The sequence below is a fragment of the Trichechus manatus genome, unplaced genomic scaffold, assembly GCF_000243295.1.
Source record: "Trichechus manatus latirostris isolate Lorelei unplaced genomic scaffold, TriManLat1.0 scaffold00138, whole genome shotgun sequence".
NCBI lineage: Eukaryota > Metazoa > Chordata > Mammalia > Sirenia > Trichechidae > Trichechus > Trichechus manatus.
Window position 1 is genome coordinate 1,565,049 of NW_004444074.1, and position 15,599 is coordinate 1,580,647.

At 48.6% G+C, this 15,599-nt stretch overlaps 1 protein-coding gene across 1 annotated transcript in view; it reads right to left on the minus strand.

Moving 5' to 3' along the window:
• Positions 1-216: 216 nt before the first annotated feature.
• The window catches only part of LOC101360610 (solute carrier family 13 member 2), a 33,421-nt gene continuing 18,038 nt past the window's right edge, over positions 217-15,599 (minus strand). Inside the window, exons 2-12 of the mRNA XM_004385377.1 lie at positions 7,674-7,802; positions 7,001-7,137; positions 6,686-6,891; positions 5,980-6,160; positions 5,742-5,864; positions 3,712-3,930; positions 3,391-3,479; positions 2,984-3,105; positions 1,687-1,848; positions 943-1,080; positions 217-431 (exon numbers count right to left, since the gene is read on the minus strand). Of these exons, the coding sequence (XP_004385434.1) occupies positions 267-431; positions 943-1,080; positions 1,687-1,848; positions 2,984-3,105; positions 3,391-3,479; positions 3,712-3,930; positions 5,742-5,864; positions 5,980-6,160; positions 6,686-6,891; positions 7,001-7,137; positions 7,674-7,802 (1,671 nt within the window). The 3' untranslated portion in view covers positions 217-266. The remainder of the gene's footprint in view (positions 432-942; positions 1,081-1,686; positions 1,849-2,983; positions 3,106-3,390; positions 3,480-3,711; positions 3,931-5,741; positions 5,865-5,979; positions 6,161-6,685; positions 6,892-7,000; positions 7,138-7,673; positions 7,803-15,599) is intronic.

Here is a 15,599-nt window from a genome sequence, read left to right on the forward strand (position 1 = left end):
ACACGCTCACATCACACACCACCCTCATATATATACATACATATATATACATATATACATACATGTATATACATATATACACACACTTTTCTCACACACAGGATTGCACACACGTATCTTCCTTACAGGCACATGTCCGATGATGTACACAGGGGCCTTTCTCTCAGCCATTGACCTAGGACTTGGAGTTTGGGGTGTCCCCTCCTAGTTCAGAGGAGAGGGAACGCGAGCGGGTCCTTCTGGGTTTGGCCAGGCTGTTCCCTGGTCTAGGGTTGGGGCATCGTGAAGTTGGGCTGGCAGTGGGCTGTGGTGTTGTCAACGTGGGCCCAGGAGGGGAAGGTGTACAGGTTGAAGACGGGGTAGCCCCAGCTGTTGATGGCCAGCATGATGACCAGCACCCCGATGATGTTGAGCAGGAATCCCGCCCGGGCCTGGTGTGAGGAGAGTCAGTTGGACTTTGCAAGTGCTGAGCTGAGCCGGCACTCACCCCTCAAGCATTCTGGGGAGCTCTGGAGCCCTCCCACTAGCCACATTCTCCCTGGGAAGTCCCCCCTTGGTATAACTTGCATCACTAGGCAATGTCCCTGGCCCTTGCTTGACTCCCAGTGCTAACAGGAAAAAGGGAGGCTCTTTGTGAGCTTACAGGGCCCTGAGCCTTGTTCTCTCTGAGCCTACCTCCCTGGTTGTGGGTGCCTGACCCCTTAGAGTTGCCTCCATATTCCTCACCTCCTTCCCTCCCTCTCACATGCCTAGGGCAGGGAGGAGCCCTAAAGATGTCCCAGCTGAGGGGTAATGTCCCAACTGCTGCCTGCAGTCCCCCTAATCCAGGGCCCACTCTCAGCTCTGAGAATCTCAGTGGTTTTAGGCTGCTTTGTGGTCCACCAAGCTGAAGAGACAGAGCAGGAAGGAGTGCTGAGGTCTTCAGCCCTCCTTGCCACTCACCATATCAGACACTTCGAGGCCCCCGAAGGAGAAGACAATGGCATTGGGTGGGGTGGCCACAGGCAGCATGAAGGCCAGGGAGGAAGCTAGAGTGCAGGGCAGCATGACATAGAGCGGGTGGAGGCAGATGGCCTGAGCCTGCAGGGGGAGAGGCGGGGCAGAGCTGATCCCACACCCAAGCAAGGGGGAGGTGTGCCCCCAATTCCCCTGCTCCCCTCTCAGAGGGACCACCCCTGTCCACACACTCTGGTCATGACCCCACCACTTTTGCCGGAAGATGCTGCTTGCCCTGGGAAGGGCCCTTTGACCTCTCTGGAGGGGATGAGTGTGCAGCTCTGCCCTCTAGGGCATGGTAAGGGGAGGGGCCCATAAAACTGATCTCAAAGGGCCTCTGGGGGTGTCATCAAAGGCTGTGGGAACGCACCTGGGGAGGAAGGGGCTAGGGACGCTGTGGGGAGCAATTTCACCTTGTCACCCTGACAATGACCAGAACAGAGGCAGGGCCAGGGAGTGGATGAGGCTGCCAGCGAGCCCCATCAGGATGCTCAAGGGGTGATGTCACCAGGGACAGGGTGAGTCAGGGGCCAGTGTGCCTTGGGGGCCGGGGTAGCTCACAGGCCTGGGGAAGGGTACAAGCTCAGGGGTCCTCTCCAAGAAATGGAGAAGGTACCCAGCAGGCAGAACCCTTGGGTAGGGTGGACTGGAGGGCTGCCTGGAGGTGGTGTGTCTGCAGGGCCAGCTCACCATGGAAGCCAGGATGGGCAGGAAGAGTGTGGTGGTGGCCACGTTGCTGGTGCACTCAGTGAAGGTGGCAACCACAAGGCAGAGGATGAAGGCAACGGCAGGAGCTGGTACATTCTGCAGTGGGGTCAGCTGCTCCCCCAGCCACTCTGACAGGCCTGAGTGCTGTGAGCAGAGCAGGGTGGTGTATGAGAGACTGGGCTACCTAGGGTCCCAGAGTCCTCTGCAGAGTCAAAGGCAGTTCTAGGAGCAAGATAGGCCCACCTAGAAGTGAAGGCCTCTTCTCCTGCTGTTGGAGAACAGTTGGGTGTGGGGAGAAAGGTTAGATGAGAAACTCAGAAAGGGAGCCAAAGGGTCTTCCTGGGAAACCTAGGGCTTGGTGGGAGTAAAGACCCCACTTACTCCTGCCCTCCTGACCTCTCTTGGGAAGTCTCTGGACAACCTTAGCCCTCTCCCTGCCCCATCCAACCCATGGGCTGGGGCAGAGGGGACCTTGCTCCTGTCAGGCAGGGAGAGTTGGGGAGGGCCCTGGTGGAGGCTGGAAAGAGTCTGACTGGAGGATGGGGGCATCCACAGGGTCAGAAGAACTTCGAGGCCTTCAAGGCACCCCCACCCCTCTTCTCCCACACCCAGGTCTGTAATGCTGTCTTTCTCTTGTACAATGCCACATGCCCAGCACAGGGCTTGGCACAGCTGGTACTCAGTGAATGCTTGATGGATGAACTAATCACAGAACCAGGAGCCCACCCCCTACCCCAGTACTGATTCTTAACTCAGGGAAGCCCCCTCCTGTCTATGCAGTGAATGAGCTCAGCTGGGACACTGAGGCCCAGGGGTGTAGCTTCGCTTCAGGGATTTCCTTTTTGGAAGGAGGCTCTGGGAAAAGGTGCACTGATCCTCGGATCCTGCTGTCCCCTGGTGGCTGCAGCAGGCAGACTGTATCCAACCAAGGCCAGCAACTTGGTAGCTAAAGCTATTGCATTCTCTGCCTGGCAGCGGGAAAAGGAGAAGGCCGCCTGAGGAGGGGTGGATAGAGGTGAGAACAGGCTTCACCCTCTAGAGAAGCTTGCCTTCCCTTTGTCTTTGACCTCAATGGGGAGAGGTTCCTATGGCTTGGATTTCTTCCCCTCCCTCATACTGGCTCTACTCTAAGTCCCTTCAGCTGCCACAAATTCTCTGCCCACCAGGGCAGCTCTTAAAAGGGAACCAGGTCTCCGCACTTGGGGTAGAAGTAGAGCTCCTCTGTCTCTGCCACAGGGTCTCCTTCAAATAGGCTGGGAAAGGGCTGGAGGTTTCTCACCTCACTGCCCTTGGCCAGGGCAAAGCCACCACCCAGCAAGAACACGACATTCCAGGGCATCTTCTCATTCACCGTCTTCCAGTTGAGGAGGGCAGGAGGGGCCTTCAGCTTCCCTGGATTTTCTGCTCCCAAAACAGAGGACGAGGGGTCACCAAGAGAGAACTGGCCTTCCCTCCCCTCAACTCGGGACGTCCCCATGTGGGTCCCTATCAGAGCCTAACGCATTCAGGAGGAGATCCTCAGCTCTGCAATATCCTGACTTTGCCCCTGTGACCTCGGCAAGTCATCCCAATCTCTCTGGGCTCTGTCTACTCCTGCCAAGTGCAGTCAAAAGTACCTGACATGCCTGAAGCCAGGGGTTGCCCAGATGACCGGAAGCCTTTTCCTGCCCCAGACCAGATGCTTACCTGGGTCCTGGGTCAGCCCTGGGATCTTGGAGGGCACGATGAACATAATTATGCTGATGAAGATGGCCACTGTTCCATCGGACAGCATGCTGTGGGTGGGGCAGGGAGAGCAGGCTTATGGCTCAGGGTAACTCAGGGCCACAGGATGGAGGGGTGGCAGAGAGAAGCCCCTCCCACAGACATGCCAACCCCTCCTGGGAAGTTCCTACCTCCCCTGTGTTATGTTCCATTCTGCACTGGGGGCCCTGCCCCCCTTTGTTTTCCCCCAAATGTATGAACTACAGGGGTCTCATCCCCCCTCCTCTGCCTAACAACTCTCACCTTTCCCCCTTAGCGTTGGGAAAAGCCAGGCTGCCCCAGCCAAGGAAAAAGCCTGGCTCCCGGGTGAACCACAGCAGCACCAGGGCAACAAAGAGGATGGTGACAGCCTTTTCTGCAAAGGTCATGGGGCCCAGCAGCCTGTGCTCTGTCTGGATGACGCGGTAGGCTGCCTGATCTTGCTCTCGCACCTCTCCCCCAATGCCGAAGTTCTTCCGGAAGCTGCAGACAGGGGTAGGGAGAGCTCATGAGGGCCCTGCACCAGGCAGGGGAGCAGAGGACTTCTACGGCCCATTATGTGAAGACTGAGGTTATGGAGGGCACCTCAGGTCACTACACTAAGTCCCTGGATCAACCCAAGGTTCTGGAAGAATAGAATACTTTCAGAGGGCCGTGGCTCTCGTTTAACAGAGGCAGGGCTGGGGCAGGGGAAGCTGGTTTCCCCCTGCTTGGACCTGCTCCATTTGTCTCATGGGCCCCCTTTCCTTCCAAAGGTTCTCTTCTGCTGAGCCCTCTCTTGCCCAAGATGAGGAGAGCCTAGCAACCCAGACCCTATGCCTCCTCTTGGCCCAGAATCACTGCTCCCCTCCCCCAGCAACCTTTCAGGAGACCCTTCCCTTTTCCACCTGCTTCTGGGTATCCCCTGCCCAGCAAGGGCCCCACCCACATTGTTTTCAGAGGCACAGGGGACTGTGGCCCACTTCCTTGTGCTGTTTACTTGTGTTGACATTTAACTTCTCGCTTGGGTAAATCTCAACTCCCCTGCTGGACTCTGAGTTCCTCAAGGGCAAAGGCCTTACTTCAGATATCTTTGAATCCTCCTTGGTGCCTTGCACTGTGCTGGTCTCTTTGACTACCACCTGGCCTTGTAACAGTCCTCAATCTCAGTCTCCTCACATCTGCCCAAGTGATTTTTCCAAAGTACAGCCATCATGCTTAAAAACTTTCAGTGACTCCCCATTGCCTGTGCAGAAAGGGCAAATAACATAGCACTCATACCATTGCTCCCCTATCCTCTACTTATGGCAGACATCACTAATCAATCACAGCACTTGATGCAGCTCAGGCCAGAAGGGCCTTGCAATGATTTTCAACTCAGAGCTCCAAATAGCTACTAGTTACCCAGGTTTTGAAGTAGGAATAAAACCTATTTGCTCCTGGTGGCCTCAAAGACAAAGTCCAACCTATGAAGCCCATAAGATCCTCCATAATCTGCCACTGCCTATTCTTCCAGCTACATTTCCTGACATGCCATTTTGCACTTTATATTTCAGCTACACAGAACTAGAGTTCCCCCAAACACATCACGTTCTTTCTTGTCTCTGTGTCTTCGTACAAGCTGTTCCCGCTGCCTGGAATGCCTGTACTCCATTCTCCACCTGGCTGACTTCTGGTCCTGCAGGATTCAACTCCAGCATCATCTCCTCCTACCCTGGGCTGAGTTAGGCCCTCCCTCCTTTGTGCTCTCACAGTACCTAGGCTTCCCTCTGCTGTGACCCTCAGCATATATCCTCACCCATCAGATGGTGACTTCCAAAGACAGGGACTGTGCCTCATGCCTCTTACCATCTCAGTGCTCAGGATAGGGCCAGGCATACAGTAGGTGCTCAATAAATGTGTTTGTAACTGAACACACTCAGTGTACACTCATTAAACATTATTAAAGGACTATGGAGCACTATGGGAAGGGGCACTTTGGGAAGGGTCTGGTCTGGGCATCAGGAGACATGGTTTTCAATCCCAGCACTGATAAATCTAGCTGTGCACCTCAGGGCAAATCTCTTTCTCACTCCTCAAGCCTCAGTTTGCTCATCTGCTTAATGGGGGGGGTACTATTCTTCACTGGGTAATGCCTGGGGTTGCTGGCAACCAAAATGGGGATACAAGTGCACAGAGGGGCCATGGGAGGGAGAAGTCTTCCCACTGGGGTCGTGATTATATAATTTCTCATAATGGTGTAGCCTCTGGATCCTGGAATCTCCCAGCGGTTAAGGGCAAGGACAGAGGCATCTCCCACCCATTCTACCACTTACTTGAACCCAAGGAAGGCGATCTGCAGCCACAGCCAGGCCAGCAGCAGCAAGATGATCGAGGTGGGGAATCCAAAGCCGAACCAGGAGACAAAGTTTACCTTGTTGGCATTTTGGGGGAAGAGCCTGAAGTGGGATACAGGCTGCTGTGTGGCATTGCCTGGGCTACCTCCCAGCCCCATCTGCCTCCCAGTGAGCAGGCAACACCCCCGCTCTTGTATCCCCCTTCCCCAACACTCACGAGTTGACTTGGCCTTGCAGCACCAGGTTGGGCAAGGTGCCAGTCAGCGTGGCTATGCCCCCGATGCTGGCCGAATAGCACACGCACAGGCTCATGCCCTGGGTGAAGCGAAGCTGCTCCTTGTTGTGATGTACCCGTGGCCCAGAAGGAGCAGGCAGGGTCGTGGGGACCTGCCCATTATCTGGGAGCAAGGGAGAGCTCAGGTAGGGGGCAGGCACAGGACCAGGTAAGGGGAGCATGGCTGGAGCTCTATGGTCTCCTGGGACATCTTGTCAGTTGCCTGAGGTCTAGGCTGGAAGGAGGACAGAGGCTGCCCCAATGTCTCATGGGCCCAACACTGCCCTGAGTCTCAGGCTGAGAGGACCCTCAGGTTCCGTCTGGTCCAGCCTCCCCCTTGAGAAGCTCAGAGAGAGGAAGAGGATGATTCATGCCACAGAGGAAGAACGGAGACTAGAACCCTGGCTGCCCACCCAAACTCCAACTCTCTTCTTGCTAGGGAGACCAACTATCCTGGTTTGCCCTGGACCAAGGGGATTCCCAGGATGCAGGATTTGTAAAACCAAGAAAGGCCTGGGCAAACTGGGATGAACTGATCACCCTACTTCTTGCCACCCTCTTCCTTTCCCCACAAGCCTCCAAGCTGACCACCCTGGGAATGAATGCCCACCTCAGATAGGGGCACAGGGTTCAGCCCCATCTTTCTCACCAAGCTTGGTCACTTCCTTATGGCCACTTGGTTCCTGGAGCTCGAAAGTGGGGTTGTCGCTGCCCTCCTCCACGTCCTTGCTGGTGGGATTGCTGTGCAGCTGCTCCAGGACAGCGTGTGCGATGGGCACCATCATGGCTGTGGTAGCTGTGTTGTTGATCCACATGGACAGGAAGGCTGTGACCACCATGAAGCCCAGGATCAGCCTAGGGATGGACAGATGGACACATTGGTGTTTCAGTGTCCCTTCAGGGACTGGATATGCAGGATGCTGCCCCGTCCCAGGCTCTCCTGCCCTGGAGTGTGGGGACTCACAGGGCAGGCCGCACCCCAATGATGAGGAGCACGCGGAGGGCGATGCGTTTATGCAGATTCCAGTGCTCCACAGCAATGGCAACCAGCAGCCCCCCAATGAACAGGATATTGGTGTCACTCAGGTACTCGATGCAGACCTGGTGGGCAGGTACATGGGGACAGGGTCATAGCTGAGAGGCAGGAAGACCCTGAGGTCTCCTACTGTGCTCCTTGCCTCATGGGATGCAGATATAGATGTACAAATAGACGTTGATCCGCTAGTCTTTGGATTAGCAGATATTCAGTAGTAGCTAGTTTCCTCCCGCCAAACTCCCTCTTTCTCCCCTCAGGTATGATTGGGAACCATTTAATTAGAGGCATACAAGCTCTTTAGCTGACTTTCAAGGCCTTTTCCTGGGTCACCAGGCCCTTCCACTACCCTGGCCTAAGCCTAATCACTCCTACCTTGAATTAACTCTCAACACCAGCCATAGACTCAGTGTTTCTAGAATGCCCTCCCCTTGTCTTCTAGCTGACCCCTCCCTCAGTGCCCTCTCATCTTCCAAGCACAAGCAGGGACCCCTATTCCACGTGCCCACTTATGATAGGCTTCTCTAGTCACTGGAATCCTAGGGAAGACCTTCCCCTCTCCCTGCCCCATGAGCCCTTTCTCCTGAGGATGGGGGATTCTCACCTCAGAGGCATCCATGATGCCCATCATGGGGAACAGGATGATGGGAAGGAGGGCAGTGACCCCCAGGGGCAGAGCCTCAGTGCACCAGAGGAGGGCCATGAGGATGATGACATAGCCGCAGTAGGCTTCCTGTGGACGGGAAGGGAGCAGCAGAGCCGTTGGAGGAGACAGGCCCGCAACCCAGTGTCACTGTCACCTCCTGCCTCCACAGAAAACAGGCCATTTGTAACAGTGTCAGGAGAGCCTGTGAAAACCACAGTCATTGAATCCCAAGACCAAGGTCCCATTTCAAAATGGAAATAAAAAACAAAGTTCTGTTAAGGATGATGGAAAAATTCGGGAGTGGTGGCGGTTGAACAGCACGATGAACATAATTAATGTCACTGAACTGGACATGTGAAGATTGTTGAAACGGCAAATGTTTTTTTATCTATATGAAACAAACAAACAAACAAAAACCCCAAACCCACTGCCACTGAGTCGATTCCAACTCATAGCGACCCTAGGGGACAGGTAGAACTGCCCCGCAGGGTTTCCAAGGAGCGTCTGGTGGATTCGAACTGCTGATCTTTTGGTTAGCAGCCTAAACTCTTAACCACTGAGCCACCAGGGCTCCTTGTTATCTGTATATTTACTAAAATAAAAACAAAACAAAGCAAGGCTTTCACCACCTTGCCTTTGACCTTGAGGCGCCTAGGCATTATAATCCAGCCATGCTGGTGGGGGCTGGAGGGTCTGGAGGTGGATATCAACCACCACTCGGCCTCAGATGAGATGAGGACTGCCAGAGCAAGAACAGGAGGCTATGCATTGTGGACCCCGACCTGGCACCCTGGCCCTCCCTGGCTCTTACTGCAGCCTGTAATAATATTTTTATTTGTAAGACTATTTAATCAGTGTCCATTCACTCTACTAGAAGTGAGCTCCATGACTGTTTTGTGGCCTCTGGATCCTTGGAGCTCAGAACCCAGAAGACTTCAGAGCAGATATCTTCTGAACGAAAATGGAGAGTTGTGGGACGGGAGCAGTGGAGTGTGTCCTTCCTAACAATCATGGCATGGATGCTGCATTGCACAACTCAAGGGGGCGCCATTCACATTTATAGCATAAGTGAAAGGCTCCCCCATCCCTGCATTGTGCAGGGATGAGTCATGGTCTTGTAAGTCTTTGCATGCTGGAGACTCCTCTTTCCCACATGAGGAGCCCATGTCCAGAGAGGCCTGATTCAGGCCTAGGAAGGGACCTCCAGCAGGAATGCAGGCCTAGATAGTCAGCCCCAGACACCAGGGGCCCACGCTTCCCAACAGAGCCTTTCCACAGGGCTAGGAAGGAAGGGCTGGGAAATCATTAGCTAGAAGAGGCCTCCAGGAGAGGGGGTGCCCCATGAAGTCTCCCCAGGGCCCAGGCACCTGTCCACTCTTTGTTTGCCAAAGGAAGCGGCCATGTGCTGGGGTCAGTTGGACAAAGGGACTGGAGGGGAGGTGGGCAGAGGGAGTCCCTCCTCCCTTTCCCCACCCCAACTGCCCTGTCCCTCAATGTCTCCCCATCTGGTTCCAGCTGGGCTCACCACGCCTATCCTTAGTACCCTGATGCCTGGGAAGGGTTCCCTGGTGCGGGGCTGTGGGTGACCTGGGGGAAGAGGAAGCTGCTGCTTACTGAGCAACTCTTAAGGGCTTGGTGTTTTCATGTATGGAACTCTGGGAACAGTCATTAAGGTGGGCGTGGTGGTCCTCTCATAGATAAGCTCAGAAAGAGTAAGTAGCCCCCAAGACTATGGCCCCTGACACACTGCTAACTCAGAACCGAAGCCACTCCCAACATCCACCTTTTGCCAGGCCTATAAAACAAACAATAACATAAGAGGAACAAGCTTCTTAGTTCAATCAAGTACATGAGACCTAATGGGCACCACCTGCCCAAAAGCAAAGATGAGAAGGCAGGAAGGGACAGAAAACTTGGACAAATGGACATGGGGAACTTGTGATGTAAAGGGAAAAGGGGAAAGTGCTGTCACACTGCAGGGATTGCAACCAATGTCACAAAACAATTTGTGTATAAATTTTTTAATGAGAAACTAATTTTTGCTATAAACATTCACCTAAAACACAATTAGAAAAACAAAAAAGAAAGAGATGGGTGGGGGAAGGCAGGGCCACGATGGCAGAGAAGTCAGACACTTCCTGTGGTCCCTCTTACAACAAAGACCTGAGAAAACAAATGAATCGATTGTATATGACAATCTAAGAGCCCTGAACATCAAAGGCAAAGTTGAGGAATGGGACTGAGTGGTGGGGGGAGGGAGAGACGGGTCGGAAGCAGTGAGGAGTTGCCAGACTTGACCTGGTGGGAGCCAGCACCCTTCAGGCCGGATCGGCTTGCATAAACGGTGAGGCAAGCAGTGGTGCTCAGGAGGCGTTTTCCACATCAGGAGAGGCCCAGTGGCAGAGAGTCTCCTTGGGCACCCAGAACCAGTGAAAAGCAGTGCTCAATCGGCTAAAGACAAGTACTTGCATCCGGCCTACTATGCAGATCAAAAAACACCCATTTGGGAAAAACTTCTTTCCCATTTACCTCCCCCCTCCCCACTCTGCACTGGGTCCCAGGCTGGCTTCAGCAATTGCCGAGTCCCCCTGGGCTGGAAGTAGGACCTGTCATGCACCCTGAGCCATTCTCCTGGCCTTGGAGAGAAAACAAATTAACAAACAGGGAAAAAATAATCTGCCAGCTCCTCTAAACCAGGAACTCAGGGTAGGCATATCTCCTTTGCCAAGGCACAGGCATTAGGGGTCCACAGACTTTGAATGCCTTTCATCCCTACAGAGACTCGTATGGGCCCATTTGTAGGCCCTCATTACCACAGTAAAACAGGGTATAAACCTGAAGTCCAACTTCAACTGTTTCAGCTGAGAAGTGGCAGGTTTGTGACATTTGACACTGCTCTGCCCATTAAGCAGGTTCCTCACCTGCCCACATCAGGGACCTGAGGACTGGTGGCTCCACCCACACCACCTAACCACCCACGACATGGGTCCAAGAATAAATGGTGCCTTCCAGTCCTTACAGCCAACAGCCCTGGGTACTCATAGTCTGGCTGCAAAACCCACTCACCTACATGCCCTAGGAAACAGGGACACACTTTCCTCCCAGACACTCAGAAGCAGCCATCAGCCCCCTGCCTTGCTCAGCGTGTGACCCCCTACTGTAGCCAGATACCTGTGCCTACACCAATCACCTACGCCTGTCTAGGACTGTAGGTGACAGCCTACACAACATACTTAGTGACCGACTACCTGGACTCCTGAACTGAATCCATACAAGAAAAGTAAACAGACTCCTGGGCTCACATACTTAATAACAGATCTAACTATCTGGTGACGGGACGTCAGAGCTTCAAAGGCACCAATAATCAAACTAGCTCACATAAGCAGCCTATTTGGGCATATCAAAACAAAACAAATTAAGAAGCTAGGACACAGTAAGCAAACATAAAATAAAAACATATAATAACTTATTGATGGCTCGAAGACAACAGTAAAATATCAAATCACTTAAAGAGGCAGACCATGATGGCTTCAGCAAGCTCCCAAAATAAAGATGCAATAAATTTTCTGGAGGAAGAGAATTTCTTGGAATTACTGGAGGCAGAATACAAAAGATTAATATACAGAACTCTTCAAGAGATTAGGAAGGAGATCATGCAAAAAGCAGAAAAATCTAAGGAACACACAGACAAAGCAATAGAGGAACTTAAGAAGATTATTTAAGAGCATAATGACAAATTTAATAGGCTGCAAGAATCCATAGAGAGACAACAATCAGAAATCCAGAGGATTAATAATAAAATTTCAGAATTAGACAACTCAATAGGAAGTCATAGGAGCAGAATTGAAGCAGTAGAAGTCAGAATTAGTGAGACTGAAGATAAAGCACTTGACACCAACTTACCTCAGGAAAAATCAGATAAAAGAATTTTTAAAAACATGAAGAAACTCTTAAGAATTATGTAGGACTTTATCAAGAGAAATAACCTATGAGTGATTGGAGTACCAGAACAGGGAGGAATAACAGAAAATACAGAGAGAATTGTGGAACATTTGTTGGCAGAAAACGTCCCTGATATCGTGAACAATGACAAGATATCTATCCAAGAAGCTCATCAAACCCCACATAAGGTAGATCCCAAAAGAGAGTCACCAAGACATATTATAATCAAACTTGCCAAAACCAAAGATAAAGAAAGAATTTTAAGAGAGGCTAGGGATAAACAAAAAATCATCTACAAAGGAGAGTCAATAAGACTAAGCTCGGACTACTCAGCAGAAACCAAGCAGGCAAGAAGGCAATGGGATGACATATATAAAGCCTTGAAGAAAAAAAATTGCCAGCTAAGAATTATATATCCTGCAAAACTGTCTCTCAAATATGATGGTGAAATTAGGGCAATTCAAGATAAAAAGAAGTTTAGGGAATTTGCAAAAACCAAACCAAAATTACAAGAAATACTAAAGGGAGTCCTTTGGTTAGAAAATCCATAACAACAGGTAACAACTCAAGACTAGAACACAGGACAGAGCAACCAGATATCAACCCAGATAGGGAAGTCACAAAAATGAATCAAAGCTAAAACACTGAAAATAAGGAAACAGAGATGTCAATATGTAAAAGATGACAACATTAAAACAAAAAAGAGGGACTAAAAAATGTAGACAGAGATTTTTCATATGGAGTGGATTTGAAGGCGATATAAAGAAATAAAAGACTGGTTTAAACTTAGAAAAACAGGGATAAATATTAAGGTGACCACAAAGGAAACTAACAATCCTACACGTCAAAATAAACAAGAAAAATATAGACTCAGCAAATGCAAAATCAACAACAATGAAAAAGATGAATAGAAAATACATAAAGAAAAACGACTCAGCACAGAAAATTAAGTGGAACAAAGAAACTGTCAACAACACACAAAAAAAGACATCAAAATGACAGCACTAAACTCATACCTAGCAATAATTATGCTGAATGTAAATTGACTAAATGCACCAATAAACAGACGAAGAGTGGCAGAATGGATAAAAAAACACGATCCATCTATATGCTGTCTATAAGAGACACACCTTAGACTTAAAGACACAAACTAAAACTCAAAGGATGGAAAAAAATATATCAAGCAAGCAATACTCAAAAAAGAGCAGGAGTGGCAATATTAAGATCTGACAAAATAGATTTTAAAGTAAAATCTACCACAAAGGATAAAGAAGGACACTATATAATGATTAAAGGATCAATATACCAGGAGGACATAATTATAATAAATATTTATGCACCCAACGGCAGGGCTCCAAAATACATAAAACAAACTCTAACAGCATTGGAAAGAGAAATAGACAGCTCCATAATAATAGTAGGAGACTTCAACACACACTTTTGGTGAAGGACAGAATATCCAGAAAGAAGCTCAACAAAGACACCGAGGATCTAAATGCTACAATCAACCAACTTGATCTCATGGACATACACCAAACACTCCACCCAACAGCAGCCAAGAATACTTTCTTTTCCAACGCACATGGAACATTCTCCAGAATAGACCACATATTAGGCCATAAAGCAAGCATTAACAGAATCCAAAGCATTGAAATATTGAAAAGCATCTTTTCTGACCATAAAGCCATAAAAGTAGAAATCGAAGAGATGAGCGGGGCTCAGATGGAGGAATAGTCAGATGTTTCCTGTCATCCCCCTTACAAAGACCAAAAAAAACAAGTGTATCGATTAGACATGCCAATCTAGGAGACCTGATCATCAAAGACAAAGCTGAGGAGTAGGACTGAGAGACAGGGGAAAGACAGTTCAGAAGCAACAAAGAAGTGTCAGTTGTGCGTTTCGGCACCCTGCTCGCTGGGTCAGCCAGTGCAAACGGGCTGAGGCAAGCAGTAGCGTTTGGTGTTTCACAACATCAGGAGAGGTCAGGTGGCAGAGAGTCTGCACAAGCCTCCGGAGCCAGGTAAAAGTGGCTCTGGACCTGCAAAAGTTAAGTGCAAGCGTCTAACCTACTGTGCAGGGTCAAAATAACCCCTCCCCCTCTGGGAATTTCACAGTGGAGAAGTGCCTCTTTTGCCTCACCCACCTCCCACCCTGTTCTATCAACCCAGATAGGGAAGTCGCAAAAATAAGTCAAAGCTAAAAGACTGAAAATAGGGAAACAGAGATGTCAATACGTAAACGACGACAACATTAAAACAAAAAAGAATAAATAGTGTAGTCATAAAACTTCCATATGTAGAGGAAGTTAAGGCTGTATCAAGAAATAAAAGATTGGTTTAAACTCAGAAAAATAAAGGTAAATTTTAAGTAACCACAAAGGAAGCTAACAAAGCTACCTATCAAAATAAAAAAGAAGAAAAACATAAAGACTCAGCAAACACAAAATCAACAATAATGAAAAAGATGAAAAGAAAATACATAAAGAAAGATGACTCAGCACAGAAAATTAAGTGAAACAAAGAAACTGTCAACACCACAAAAAAAAAAGTCAAAATGACAGCAGTAAACGCATACCTATCAATAATTACACTGAATGTAAATGGATTAAATGCATCAATAAAGAGACAGAGAGTGGCAGAATGGATTTAAAAAACATGATCCATTTATATGCTGCCTATAAGAGACACACCTTAGACTCAAAGACACAAACAAACTAAAACTCAAAGGATGGAAAAAAATATATCAAGCAAACAACAACCAAAAGACAGCAGAAGTGGCAATATTAATCTCTGACAAAATAGACTTTAAAGCTAAATCCAACACAAAGGATAAGAAAGGACACTATACAATGATTAAAGGGTCAATATACCAGGAGGACATAACCATAATAAATATATATGCGCCCAACAACAGGGCTCCAAAATACATAAAACAAACTCTAACAACATTGGAAAGAGAAATAGACAGCTCCACAATAATAGTAGGAGACTTCAACACACCACTTTTCGTGAAGTACAGAACATCTAGAAATAAACTCAATAAAGACATGGATGATCTAAATGCCACAATCAATCAACTTGACCTCATAGAAGTATACAGAACACTCCACCCAACAGCAGCCAAGTATACTTTCTTTTCCAATTCACATGGGACTGCCTCCAGAATAGACCACGTTTTAGGCCACAAAGCAAACCTTAACAGAATCCGAAACATCAAAATATTACAAAGTATCTTTTCTGACCATAAAGTCATAAAAGTAGAAATTAATAACAGAAACAGCAAGGAGAAAAATCAAATACATGGAGACTGAACACTTTGCTCAAAAACTACAGGGTTATAGAAGAAATCAAGGACGGAATAAAGAAATTCATAGAATCAAATGAGAATGAAAACACATCTTCCCAGAACCATTGGGATACAGCAAAAGTACTGCTTACAGGTCAATTATAGCAATAAATGCACACTTCCAAAAAGAAGAAAGGGCCAAAATCAAAACATTAACCCTACAACTGGAACAAGTAGAAAGAGAGCAGCAAAAGAAGCCCTCTGGTGCCAGAAGAAAGGAAAAAGTAAAGATTAGTACAGAAATAAATGAAATAGAGAATACAAAAACAACGGAAAGAGTCAACAAGACCAAAAGCTGGTTCTTTGAAAAGATCAACAAAATTGATAAACCATTGGTCAAACTGACAAAAGAAAAACAGGAGAGGAAGCAAATAACCCAAATAAGAAATGAGATGGGCGATACCACAACAGAGCCAACTGAAATAAAAATGGTCATAACAGAATACTATGAAAAATTGTACTACAACAAATTTGAAAACCTAGAGGAAATGGACAAATATCTGGAAACACACTACCTACCTAAACTAACACATACTGAGGTAAAAAAACTAAATAAACCCATAACAAAAGAAGAGACTGAAGAGGTAATAAAAAAAA